At 32.1% G+C, this 15,486-nt stretch overlaps 1 protein-coding gene across 1 annotated transcript in view; it reads left to right on the forward strand.

The window, feature by feature from the left end:
• The window catches only part of LOC111053118 (hemicentin-2-like), a gene marked incomplete at its 3' end in the record, with an annotated part of 349,249 nt that extends 338,260 nt beyond the window's left edge, over nt 1–10,989 (forward strand). Inside the window, 1 exon segment of the mRNA XM_039427090.1 lies at nt 10,859–10,989. Within this exon segment, the coding sequence (XP_039283024.1) occupies nt 10,859–10,989 (131 nt within the window).
• Between the last annotated feature and the right edge of the window lie 4,497 nt (nt 10,990–15,486).

The raw sequence follows: 15,486 nt of genomic DNA on the forward strand, positions 1-15,486 counted from the left end.
TTAGAGACCATCAAATAAACGGTAAAACAGCATGTATGAAGATCATCAAATGAAGATGGAGACTAGGGTACGAAGAAAATAAAGAGGGGAATAAAAGGAGACCAAAGAGAAATAAAAAGAGACAGAGACGAAAATTAAAGGAGACGAAGAGGGAAATAGAAGGAGACAAAGAGGGAAATAGCAGGAGACAAAGAGGTACAAAGAATAGGAACGGTAAAATAGTACGTTAGAAGAACATCAGATGGTAATAGAGATTAGTTGCATGAAAAGGAGAAAAAGTGGAACAAGAGGAGAATGAACAAACGAACGTTGAATCATTATGGAGATCGGTATAATTATGAGAAATTATGAGGGAATAGAATGTAGGGGGAGAATTGATGATAAAGGAGTGAAAATGATAAAGTAGATGAAGCAGATTGAGAACAAGATGAAAAAGAGAAAAATTCAGATGAAGTAGGAGAAGAAGAAGAAGAAAAAGAATGAGGGAAGTAGAAGTTGAGGTAGAGCAGCAAGCAATAAAGGACAAACAATCAGTACAAGAGTTGAGATATGAATACAACAGTAACGACGAATCTGTGGCCGAGCAACAGAGAACACGCGTGAATTAGAAAGAGAGAGAGTGGTGAATGTGTAATTAGATCTCAGCACGCAGTGCATGATGAATAATGAAATTGAAGATAAAGATTAATTTGAACTTAACAGTATGTTATTTGCATGAAATATTTGTACTTATGAATCCATAAATGTTGTGACAGTAATACAATGTTATTGTTAATCATACAATTAATTTCAATTCAGTGATTAATACTCACTGATTGAGAAGTATACGTGAAATTCAAATGTAGTCATTTTAGTCTTAGTATAATTTCTCGTTAATCATGAATCATATTCTGGCAGCATTTAATCAAACTTCAATTTGACTAGTTGTTGACAAGATGCTGTCTCTGTCAAAATGAGTAGCTGTCAAAACCGGATTAATGATCCGATTTGAAATAGTTATTTGTGCAACTAGTGCGCAAAGCGACAGTTTGGTGCACCGAAAGAAACGTTAACGCACGAGCCGTAGGCGAGTGCGGAATAAAGGTTTCTTGAGTGCAGCAAACGAACTTTGTGCATGTATTTCACATTAAGTTTTTCCTACAGTTACCATTGAATATGAAAAGTGATTAATTATGGGTGAAATTCCTGAATTCATCAATTGTTTTTCTGTGTAATTTGTTATGATTAATTTATTTTATTTATGAGACCTTAATTTTTTTAAAATAAAATATATTAATTCAATTATAATGATTAGTAATTCAATTGAAAATTTATTTCAATAAATAATTGAAATAAACAAATTAATTGTAAATGTAAATAGTTTTCAATTTCTAAATAATTTATCAACCAATCAATTTTCAATAAAAAATATATAATTTAAAATAATTAATGATAAATAAAATTAAAAATGTATAATAAATATATTTCAATATTTTATATTCAGTATTAGTATTTATAATAATATCAATTTATTTTATTTATCATGATTATTGAATTATTTGATTGGTTTCTTAATTATATATTTTCATTTCAATATTTAATATTCTATGAATTATACTATTTCTAATAGAAAGAATATAATTAATTTTTTTTCCTTAATTCATCAATTAATAATTCAAACAATTTTGATTTCTTTTGAGGAGAAGTAGAAGGAGAAGGAGATTGACAAGGGGTGAGGACGAGGAGGAGAAGGAGAAGAAGAAGGAGAAGAAGAAGAAAAAGAAGAAGAAGAAGAAGAAGAAGAAGAAAAAGAATGAGGGAAGTAGAAGTTGATGTAGAGAAGCAAGCAATAAGGGACAAACAATCAGTACAAGAGTTGAGTTATGAATAGAACAGTATCCTGAGCCGAATCTGTGGTGGAGCAACAGAGAACACGTGAATTAGAGGGAAAGAGAGAGAGTGGTGAATGTGTAATTAGATCTCAGCACGCAGTGCATGATAAATAATAAGGATGTGATTAGAACAAGCCAACCCGTTGGATGGTGGAGGGTAGCGGTGGGGGAAGGCGCTACCAATTTTCATCTCGCCAATATATTGTTGAAAGGAGATGAGAACACTTCCCGAAAATGCGAAACTGTGTGCACTTCTTCCTTCTTCATCTAGATTTTCTTCTTATCTTCTAGTTATTCTGTTTGTTCTTGTACTTGATATTGTTCTTCTTAAGGCTGTGCAAAGGCTAAAAATAAACTTTCTACTCGTGATATTTTTCGATTTGTATATCATGAAGCTATCAAAATGAAAAAGTTTTCTCAGGAAAGCAGTTTTTCTGATCATTACTTTTTGAGATATGAGCGCCTGAAGTTTGAATTTTTGGGACAGAACATTTCAAATTCGGAAGGATATAAATCCATGAGATTTAGAGGATGGATTCTTCATGGTATTGTTGATCTAGTAAAACAGAAATTTTCTGAAAATATCAATTATTGGAAAAGTTATTCAATTTACCAAAAATAACTCAACTAAAAGTTATTTTTAGTAAATTGAATAACTATCTTAAAAATTGAAGTTTCAGAAAAGTTTTGTTTTACTAGATCAACAGTACCATGAAAAATCCATCTTTCAAATCTCATGGATTTATTTCTTACCGAATTTGAAATGTACTGTCCCAGAAATTTATACTTCAGGCGCTCATATCTCAAAAATTAATGATCAGAAAAAAAATGTTTTCCTGAGAAAACTTTTTCATTTTGACAGCTTGATAATATACAAATCGAAAATCTTGAAAAAATATCAGGAGTAGAAAGTTTATTATTAGCATTTGCACAGCCTTAATGTTCTTGTTCTTCTTAATGTTTTTGTTCTCTTTTAATTGTTCTTCTTAATGTTCTTGTTTTTCTTCTGCTCCTTCCTCTTTTTCTTCTTGCTGTTCTTCTCCTCCTTCACCTTCTAATCCTCCTTCTCCTCCCTCTCCTTCTTCTCCTCATCTCCTTCTCCTCTTCCTTCTCCTCTATCTCCTTCTTCTCCTCCTCCTCTTGCCGTCATCCTTCCACTTCTGCTCCACCTCTTCCCCTACTCCACCACCTCCTTCTTTTTCTCAAATTTCTATCAACAATTACAACTAAAATTTGATTTTTGAGGCGAAGGAATGAGAGGGCTCAAAAGATTGAGTAAAGATGAAGATAGAGAAGTGACATTAGAAAGTGTTAAAGCTCAGAGAAAGAGGGAATCAGGTAGTATCCACTTCAATCTCACTCCTAACCTTCCACTCTTCCTCCCATTCGTTATTTCACATTGAAACGTATGGTTACTATCTCCCCCCCTCCCACGAGCCAAATACATGTATATAGTGTGGTCCACCTTATAATGGCAGTGGATAAAGATAAAAGAATAGCGATGCCGATTCTCTGCATTATTTCTACACTGTCAAAAACATAATTGTCATCGTTGTGGACCTAGTAAAGGATAGTTCCACCGGCTTTGTCAAATGATAGACAAGGATAGGTAAACCAAAGTTGATCAAATACTGTCATTATAACGTGGACCTCACTATAGAAAGTGTTAAAGCTCAGAGAAAGAGGGAACAGGTAGTATCCACTTCCATCTCACTCCTCACCTTCCACTCTTCCTCCCATTCGTTATTTCACATTCAAACGTATGGTTACCATCTCCCCCACCCCCTCCCACGAGCCAAATACATGTATAGCAGAACAGTTTATGTAAATGTTTACTCGGGAGCTGCATTGGCTGGAATTCCCGATTGGAAGGAAAGAGATGGAGAGGAGGAGAGAAGGAGGAGGAGAAGGAGAAGGTGATGAGGAGAAGGAGGAGAGGGAGGAGAAGGAGGAGAAGGAGGAGAAGGAGGAGAAGGAGGAGAAGGAGGAGAAGGAGGAGAAGGAGGAGAAGGAGGAGAATGAAGAGAAGGAGGGGAATTCGCTGGAATTGCCCTGCCCGCCTTACCACAAAAACAATTTCATGTTCAAGTGGTAGTATTTATGCGAGTGATTCGAGTAAAGCCTTAAGAGTGCCGTAAAGTTGGAATGCTTTCACCGTGCGTGTATGCACGCTGTACGTTCCACGTTTCTCACGTTACCGAGATGATCGAAGCTGGGTGTTTTGATGTTACACATGGCTGCCAAGTCGTCACTTTATCCAACGTATCTCACTCATCCTAATTTATTGCTTCTATGCACTAGGAAATCAAGATATCACAGAACTTTGAACTTTAACTTTCCTCAGTAAGAACATAACCCATTTTTTCGGACATTTTATTATTTATCAAAATTTGGGAACAGAATAGTTTTGGGCTATGCCTGTTGCTGTATCCCGATCATATTCATATGATTCGTAACTATATCAACAATAAATAATAAATAAATAAAAATATATTTTGTATTATGAATTGCTGCACATTGAAGAGACTTTATTGGCTTATTTTTAATAACAAAATAACATTTAAGTACTTTTTTAATGTTTTTAATATAAAAACACAAATTAAAACAACCTCAATGTTCCACATCATCCTCAGGTTTTGAAAATAAATTTCAAAAAAGTGTACTATAATGTTATTTTATCAAATCAAATTAAAGTTTATTCATCAAAACAATTTTACAATACAAATTTGGATACTATTAACATTCAATAGACTACAAATAAACAAAGAAGTTTTATTCATTGAATAATCTCTTGATAGGCATAGATAATTTACTTTTTGTGTAGTTGAGAAATTGATATTGTGATAAATTATTCATATTGAATGAAAAAGACTGAGAAATTGTCAAGAACAACAAATTTATTGATACTTGGAAAGACTGGTTTCGGTTATTACACCATTGTCAATCTCTGATAAACAGAGAGTTACTAGAGGTACTAGTAAAGTATTAGTTACTAAGGTACTAGATAAAAACAGAGAAACTCATATAAATAACTAGAACTAGATAAACTAGATATAACTAGATATATCTCTAGATATAACTAGATAAAAACAGAGAGTTACTAGAGGTACTAGTAAAGTATTAGTTACTAAGGTACTAGATAAAAACAGAGAAACTCTCTGTTTATCAGAGATGACAATGGTGTAATAACCGAACCAGTCTTTCTAAGTATCAATAAATCTGTAGTTTTTGACAATTTCTTAGTCTTTTTCATTCAATAGATAATTTAATTAATAAATATACACCCCACTATGAAGATTATAATTATGTTATAATATTTATGAATAAAAATAAGTAGCCCTGAATTCATACATTTTTTTCTAATTATTCATCTAACATAGCCTATAATATTCAATTCATTTAAGTATGGTCAGTAATGTCCACTTAAAATATTATTATTACTTGCTGATGGTTCAGTTTTTCTCTCTCCCATGATTTTCATAGTACCCAGTTACAGACTAATGAGCTATTCTATTTTGACTTAAATTTATGAGAATATTGTTTTTGAAGTTAACGTAAATCCATTGGTTCAGTCTTCTATAATATTGGTCAAGGAATAATTGAAGTTTATGATGGTTCAGTTGATATAATTTTTGTGGGACCAATGAGGCTTTATTTTGTCGATATCTCTATCGCTCTTACATTCTCATTATCATCTCTTACATAAATCCGTTTATCTCTTCTCAAATAAATAAATAAATAAATAAAAATATATTTTGTATTATGAATTGCTGCACATTGAAGAGACTTTATTGGCTTATTTTTAATAACAAAATAACATTTAAGTACTTTTTTAATGTTTTTAATATAAAAACACAAATTAAAACAACCTCAATGTTCCACATCATCCTCAGGTTTTGAAAATAAATTTCAAAAAAGTGTACTATAATGTTATTTTATCAAATCAAATTAAAGTTTATTCATCAAAACAATTTTACAATACAAATTTGGATACTATTAACATTCAATAGACTACAAATAAACAAAGAAGTTTTATTCATTGAATAATCTCTTGATAGGCATAGATAATTTACTTTTTGTGTAGTTGAGAAATTGATATTGTGATAAATTATTCATATTGAATGAAAAAGACTGAGAAATTGTCAAGAACAACAAATTTATTGATACTTGGAAAGACTGGTTTCGGTTATTACACCATTGTCAATCTCTGATAAACAGAGAGTTACTAGAGGTACTAGTAAAGTATTAGTACTAAGGTACTAGATAAAAACAGAGAAACTCATATAAATAACTAGAACTAGATAAACTAGATATAACTAGATATATCTCTAGATATAACTAGATAAAAACAGAGAGTTACTAGAGGTACTAGTAAAGTATTAGTTACTAAGGTACTAGATAAAAACAGAGAAACTCTCTGTTTATCAGAGATGACAATGGTGTAATAACCGAACCAGTCTTTCTAAGTATCAATAAATCTGTAGTTTTTGACAATTTCTTAGTCTTTTTCATTCAATAGATAATTTAATTAATAAATATACACCCCACTATGAAGATTATAATTATGTTATAATATTTATGAATAAAAATAAGTAGCCCTGAATTCATACATTTTTTTCTAATTATTCATCTAACATAGCCTATAATATTCAATTCATTTAAGTATGGTCAGTAATGTCCACTTAAAATATTATTATTACTTGCTGATGGTTCAGTTTTTCTCTCTCCCATGATTTTCATAGTACCCAGTTACAGACTAATGAGCTATTCTATTTTGACTTAAATTTATGAGAATATTGTTTTTGAAGTTAACGTAAATCCATTGGTTCAGTCTTCTATAATATTGGTCAAGGAATAATTGAAGTTTATGATGGTTCAGTTGATATAATTTTTGTGGGACCAATGAGGCTTTATTTTGTCGATATCTCTATCGCTCTTACATTCTCATTATCATCTCTTACATAAATCCGTTTATCTCTTCTCAAATAAATAAAATAAATAAATGTTTTATTGTAGCAGCAAAAGAGAACATCAAATGCATTACAACGTCAAATGGTGACAAAAGTAGACACATAACAAATAAATAGAACTATAAATACTATAAGTCACAATCGTACACAGGTGAATCATTATAATCATTATAATCAATATTGAGCACATGAGCAACATATTAATCATTTTGGGTCCCGCCACTCAGAGAGCGATCTGCGATAATATATTTATTTATTTATATTTTTACAAAGTAGCACTGATTGGAGAGAAAAACTAAGGATACTCCTTGTACTATTCCCTCCTAAATTTAAATAACATTTTAAATGTCCGGAATAGGGTTATGTTTCACTTTCCTGAAATTTAGTCCATTTTCACTAAAAAACAACGAAAACTATCTATATGCTCCTATCTATATCCTAGAGAGGGATCTAAGATATAGGTAAAGCCTGCGAACCTATAGGATAGCAGATCACTCTCTGTGTGGCCAAGCTCTCAAGTTCTTATTCTTTTTGAATCTCATTTTTCTCCGTTTCAAGATTTATTTCATTAAATTTATTTGTTTTGCGTTTTTCAATATTCTTGTCGAATACATTATGAATTATTTTTCGCTTCTCCATCTTTCTTTTATTAGTTTGACTGATTCGAGGCTGGAAGATGATCACAATTCTGAATCAAGTCTTCTAAGGAAATTGATATGTTCAACTACTAGTTGTTCTTTTAACAGTAGACCTCGCGCAGTTATAAACCGCAGCCTCCACTTATACTGTCCATCAGAGTAAATCCTGTCTGTATGTCGTATCGGCGAGATATCGGTGTGAAAACGGCTAATGGCTGTTGGGGTTCGTATATCAAAAATGCTAACATCAAAAGCTAATCTCCTTCAAGACATACTGGCATCAGGACAGCCCGAGTTCAAAGCAAAGAAAGCTCGAGAAACAATACTATGCTATTTTAGTTATTAATTGCATGCGTGATTGCACGCAATCAATAGTTCATTTATTCATTTATTTATTCACAATGGTGACAAAGGGTTTCCTCAAATATGTCTCTTAACAATAAAAATTGTACAGATACAAATGAAAAAAGGAAAATAATACGAACTTATGCAATAATAAATAATACAAACAACAAAAATACCACCTAATTCAAAAATGAAAAATACAAAGATTTCAAATACTCATGAAAAAGTAAAAATAGAACAGATTGAGAATTTTAAAATTCCAAAACTTATAAAAATTAAAGAATATAATAACAAATAATGAACAAAATTTTATCAATAGAATAAATAACATTCATAACTGAACGACGTCCCAAACCATATGAACATCCACACTGATACACCAACTATTGATCAGATCATGCTGACACAAGATTTAATTATCATAATTTATCTATTTATTTATTTGGGCTTGGCCCAAATCTATTCCATTCCCAAATTTTGATAAATTAATAAAATGTCCAAAAAATAGGATATGTTTCTTCTGTAAAATGTTCAAGTTCAATTTTCGCAAAAAAAATATATCATCTAGGCGCCCAGACAAACTGTTATAAGTTCTTTGTATCCTATTTTTAACAGTGCATGAAAATTGCATTCAATGAGGCATGCAATTTATAGTCTACACAGCTGCTGATTTTTTACCAAGTTACATTGAGATATTGAATTGCATGCGTCATGGCATGTGATTTATAATACACTCGACAGCTGATTTATGATGAATAATTCTATAGTCTGATTTTTAATATTAGCGTATGAAGGAGGCTCCTTTTTCCTTTTATATTATCCTTGAAATGCAAAATTTCCAAAAAACCGTGTATATACGTCGACGCGCAATTTAAAAAGGAACATACCTGTCAAATTCCATGAAAATCTATTACCGCATTTCACCGTAAATGAGCAACATATAAACATATAAACATTTAAACATTAAGAGAAATGCCAAACCGTCGACTTGAATCTTAGACCTCACTTCGCTCGGTCAACAATATACTGAATCAAATCTTCTGAAGGAATTGCTATGTTCATCCAAAATAATACCACAGTCATCCACAAGGAATCCAATCATTGAAAAATGTTTCAAACTTTAGTTTCTATCAATAATATCAAACTATAGTTTCAAAACTCAAGCTCCTTTGTTTGAGTTTTCGAAAATCATGTCATCATGAAAGAAAAACCGTTGTCAAATACATTATGAATTATTTTTTGCTTCACCATCTCTCATTTATTAGTTTGACTGATTCGAGGCTGGAAGATGATCACAATTCTGAATCAAGTCTTCTAAGGGAATAATTGATATGTTCAACTGCAATACTGATTCAAGTCTTCTGAAGGAATTGCCATGTTCAACCAAAATAATTCAACAGTCATTCACAAGAAATCAAATTATTGAAGAATTTTTCAAACTAAAGTTTCTATCAAAAGTAGCAATCTATAGTTTCAAAACTCAAGCTCCATTGTTTGAGTTTTCGAAAATCATGTCATCTTCTCCACGTCTGAACTATTTCAGATGAATTGAACCCTTGTTTACCAGTCCTTCTGGGATTAATAGGCTTCTAATAAATTCAACCTCATTAACGTCCGTTCTCATTCAATCTGATCATCCCAGTTCATTAATTCAGAGCAAGCAAAATATCACCTCGCTGCTCAGTTCAACTCCAATTGTTTGATAGTACACAGTGTTCACTTTAAATTCTCGACAATACATTTTCACTGTGAAATAGAGATCGCAGAACATAGAACTATTTATACATACACTATATACATAGAACTGTAAGGTACTAGTACCGAGAGCTACAAGTAGAGAGCGCTTCATGAAGCCATTCTATTGAAGTTCCACAGGAGACAGGAATTTGGTTTATAAATTATTCATTCATTCGCCATCCTCACTGTCTAGACTCGGCTATCTCTATCTTCTGCTCTGTGTCTCTATTCTGGTTATCTCTCTCATTTTCGCTCGTCTCACCCCCTTTCTCTTCATATATTCTCCTTTTTGTTCTGGATCAGTCGGCCACTGGGAAGGCTTAATCAATGAGCAGACGATGAGCCCCCAATTCCGTGCATTCCGGTAGAAGACTTCAAGAGAAGACTTGATAGACTCTATTGAACTAATCGTGCATTTTATATTATTGCTTCTTGAACTTGAAGTAGGTTATAACGAGGGGTGTATTTTTGCAGTCAGAAAACTATAGAAGTGAATCATGGAGGATGTGTAAATAGGTTATAACGAGGGGTTGGATTTTTGCAGTCAGAAAACTATAGAAGTGAACTATGGAGGATGTATAAATAGGTATAAGGAGGGGGTGGATTTTTGAAGTCACAAAACTTATTATGAATCACAACTTTCCATATTTAGAGCTAGTTTCAGTTCATTATTATTAATCGGTTGGAAGGCTTCTTCCATAGATATAGATTATTATGCTATGTGGCCTAAGACCTTAAGCCTAATCCATCTCAACCCAATAATTAACAAATAATATCAGGTATAATAATTGAAAAAATATATTCTTAATACAAATACAAACACTAAGAAATATATGTAAATTGGTTATGTATTCCTCTAAAGATACGAATGGCAGTGACATGAGAAAAGTAAGAATAGGCAATAATATTGCAAGAATCGAACTCCAAAACAGCAACCGTTAAATAGAATGCAAACTTTACAAGCAATATTCATAGAATTGACACATTTTGCAGTTTTAGTAGAAATGGCAATTTTCGTAGTATCCGACGATTTCTTATTTGTCGTAGAATTGATCTTTATTGAGAGGTAGAGTGGATAATTCCAAACTTCGTCACGGTATCAATCAAGAGATCAATATTAGAGGTCAATAGTATTCTAGTCGAGGTTTCAGTATTCTAGTCGATACTAAACTGAGGTGGAACACAGTACAGCTAACAGCATGCAAAATATCAATATCAATATTTGAAAATGAGAGAGAATTCTAGGAAAAATTTGTTTTGCAAATTTCACTGATTGGTTCGTTTTTTTGTTTCGCAGATGCACCGCTAGTATCGCTCCAGTTGGGCACTTCGCTGAAGCCACAGCATATCAAACATGGCGACGATGTTTACTTTGAATGCAACATACGAGCCAACCCACGGGAGCACAAAATCTCCTGGTTTCATAACGTGAGTGCAATTTTCTGTCATCTCAATTGAATCGAAATATAGCTGATAGATTTTCAATTTATTAAATTGATAAGGGGGAGCAGTAGTGGACTATTCAGTAGTGAAGGTCAAACTATTGGGTTTGTTCGAAAATCATGTATCAAGGAACAAATCAAAGAACTAACAAATCAAAGAATCAAAATCAAGGAATTAACAAGATATCCTGATTTCGTAGAACAATGCTGGGTTCACACCAAAGTTAGTAGCAAAATCTTAATAACTTAATCCTTATAGATTCTATTAGATTGAACGGAACTTGACAAACACATATGTTCATCATGTATATGATAATAATCCTTATAGATTCTATTACATTGAACATAACTTATCATACACATAATGAACACATGGTGTTTGTTAAGTTCCGTGCAAAGCTTAATTTGAAAGTTTTGCAAAATTGATCGAAATACTGAATGAAATATAAGGATATCAATCCAAAGCTGCGTTTACACCAAAGTTATTACCAAAATGTTTATTTTTCTTCCCTTATAGATTCTATTAGATTGAACGGAACTTGACAAACACATGCTCATTAAGTGTATGACAAGTTACGTTCAATCTAATAGAATCGATAAGGACGGATGAATAAACATTTTGGTAATAACTTTGGTTTGAACGCAGCTTTAGTATTGCTTGTAGATGTTTAGTCCATAATGTTCGATGATATAGCTCAAATATCAGGTTTCAAGAATATAGGCTATTTTTGAAAGAAAATAATGATAGAGAGCAGCAGAATTATATTCAATTATATTATATGGAGCAGAATACGAGTTTGCTCCAAATCATGAGGGAATAATCTATAGACCTGTAGTTTTATTCAATGTTGTTTCCAATCAGGAACTGATTACTATTAAATCACTTTTTATTATTAAATGGAACAACTAGCACCGGCAGTCAAATTTCCGTAATGAATGAATTCATTCACTTACTGTGACTACAAGATCTTTCGGCAGGTTAGCCATCTTCATGGTAGACAACCGTGATTTATGAAATTTAACTGCTAGTTAGTTGTTCTGAAAATAAATGCCTTTATTGAATGTAATTATTGCATCACACTTATACAATTAATCTACAAAAGTCACGCTGGCATATCTCCATGGCAAAGAGCCGTCAGGATCAGTTAGCAAGCTGTTTTTTACATTATTTTCTTTCAATTAGTTAGTTTTTTCCATTTAATAACAAAAAAGTGACCTGTAGTTTGCTGTTTGATGAAAAACTGGATAAATTTGTGATTGTTGAATTCATCAAGTTTCATCATCTCAACCATCCAAAACCCTTGAATTTGATGAATTCAACAATCACAAATTTATCCAGTTTTTCATCAAACAGCAAACTACAGGTCACTTTTTTGTTATTAAATGGAAAAACTAACTAATTGAAAGAAAATAATGTAAAAAACAGCTTGCTAACTGATCCTGACGGCTCTTTGCCATGGAGTATATGCCAGCGTGACTTTTGTAGATTAATTGTATAAGTGTGATGCAATAATTACATTCAATAAAGGCATTTATTTTCAGAACAACTAACTAGCAGTTAAATTTCATAAATCACGGTTGTCTACCATGAAGATGGCTAACCTGCCGAAAGATCTTGTAGTCACAGTAAGTGAATGAATTCATTCATTACGGAAATTTGACTGCCGGTGCTAGTTGTTCCATTTAATAATAAAAAGTGATTTAATAGTAATCAGTTCCTGATTGGAAACAACATTGAATAAAACTACAGGTCTATAGATTATTTCCCTCATGATTTGGAGCAAACTCGTATTCTGCTCCATATAATATAATTGAATATAATTCTGCTGCTCTCTATCATTATTTTCTTTCAAAAATAGCCTATATTCTTGAAACCTGATATTTGAGCTATATCATCGAACATTATGAACTAAACATCTACAAGCAATACTAAAGCTGCGTTCAAACCAAAGTTATTACCAAAATGTTTATTCATCCGTCCTTATCGATTCTATTACATTGAACGTAACTTGTCATACACTTAATGAGCATGTGTTTGTCAAGTTCCGTTCAATCTAATAAAATCTATAAGGGAAGAAAATAAACATTTTGGTAATAACTTTGGTGTAAACGCAGCTTTGGATTGATATCCCGTATATTTCATTCAGTATTTCGATCAATTTTGCAAAACTTTCAAATTAAGCTTTGCACGGAACTTAACAAACACCATGTGTTCATTATGTGTATGATAAGTTATGTTCAATGTAATAGAATCTATAGGATTATTATCATACACATGATGAACATATTTGCTTGTCAAGTTCCGTTCAATCTAATAGAATCTATAAGGATTAAGTTATTAAGATTTTGCTACTAACTTTGGTGTGAACCCAGCATTGTTCTACGAAATCAGGATATCTTGTTAATTCCTTGATTTTGATTCTTTGATTTGTTAGTTCTTTGATTTGTTCCTTGATACATGATTTTCGAACAAACCCAATAGTTTGACCTTCACTACTGAATAGTCCACTACTGCTCCCCCTTATCAATTTAATAAATTGAAAATCTATCAGCTATATTTCGATTCAATTGAGATGACAGAAAATTGCACTCACGTTATGAAACCAGGAGATTTTGTGCTCCCGTGGGTTGGCTCGTATGTTGCATTCAAAGTAAACTCGTCGCCATGTTTGATATGCTGTGGCTTCAGCGAAGTGCCCACTGGAGCGATACTAGCGGTGCATCTGCGAAACAAAAAACGAACCAATCAGTGAAATTTGCAAAACAATTTTTTCCTAGAATTCTCTCTCATTTTCAAATATTGATATTGATATTTTGCATGCTGTTAGCTGTACTGTGTTCCACCTCAGTTTAGTATCGACTAGAATACTGAACCTCGACTAGAATACTATTGACCTCTAATATTGATCTCTTGATTTGATACCGTGACGAAGTTTGGAATTATCCACTCTACCTCTCAATAAAGATCATTCTACGACAATAAGAAATCGTCGGATGCTACAAAAATAGCCATTTCTACTAAAACTGCAAAATGTGTCAATTCTATGAATATTGCTTGTAAAGTTTGCATTCTATTTAACGGTTGCTGTTTTGGAGTTCGATTCTTGCAATATTATTGCCTATTCTTACTTTTTCTCATGTCACTGCCATTCGTATCTTTAGAGGAATACATAACCAATTTACATATATTTCTTAGTGTTTGTATTTGTATTAAGAATATATTTTTTCAATTATTATACCTGATATTATTTATGATATCAATATGAGGTTGAGATGGTTTAGGCTTAAGGTCTTAGGCCACATAGCATAATAATCTATATCTATGGAAGAAGCCTTCCAACCGATTAATAATAATGAACTGAAACTAGCTCTAAATATGGAAAGTTGTGATTCATAATAAGTTTTGTGTTCACCATTTGTTACATTGTACTCTCAATATTGCAGCCCAATCCAAAAATATTGTATTTCTTTCAGTCACACCACAAAAATATTATAATGAGATAAACTTCACCAATCAATGCTTGAACTATTATCTGAGGAAATAATTTTAATTTTGTTGTGAAGCAAATTTATTGAGTGGAATTGACAATTGAAATTGTCAACCACTTTTACAAAAGTTTTGCAAGAGTTGTTGACAATTTCAATTTATGTTTTCATTATGGAAAAGTACCACAACATCACTCACCAACACAACTGTAATTTTTTTTAAGAATGGAGTGACGTCAAAACTTTCATGATATAGCCAAACATTTGAGTAGCATCAGGCTTCCTTGTACCGAGAACGTCCAACTGATTAGGATGGTTCAACAAATGGAGTAGTGACGTCAGCCAATGAGAGCTTGTTGTGTGCTGGAATGTAGTCACTTGTGATTGGTCAGGTAGTAGACATTTTAGCTGACGTCAAATGTTGAACCCACCAATAGCATTGGAAAGGGAAAGGGACTGCTTGTCTCTATCTTATTCATGTTCTATCTCCAATGGGATATAATATAAATAATTTCAGTTAACAACTGATTTGTAACAAGAAAATTAAGTTGAATAATGGAGTTTTGTTGCAAGCATCATTTGAATGAATAATTACAGCCAACATTTGGGTACAGGCTGATTTGGCCTACTCCCGTGATTGAAAACCAATAATAATTCAGCTACCATGATTAGAGCTTACTCTTAACTATGAATCATTTCCCATGTGAATAATCTACCCTGCAGATTATAAAATAGATTCCTAATTAATTTCCAGATTCCTGTAAATAATACATGAGAATCTTGCTTCTGCTGGTTGATAACTATAACTAATTAACCACTATCATTAATATTAACTATTATTAACTATAACTAATGAAAAATTTATAACTATTATTCATAATATCATGGATAAGGATATCGGTTCCTTATTTCTAATTAAATTAATTAACATTCCCTTAATTTTCATGTATGAATCTTAGTTTGAGTGCAGTAGCATATACTGATATTTATTTTTTGT

This window comes from Nilaparvata lugens, chromosome 4 (assembly GCF_014356525.2).
Source record: "Nilaparvata lugens isolate BPH chromosome 4, ASM1435652v1, whole genome shotgun sequence".
NCBI lineage: Eukaryota > Metazoa > Arthropoda > Insecta > Hemiptera > Delphacidae > Nilaparvata > Nilaparvata lugens.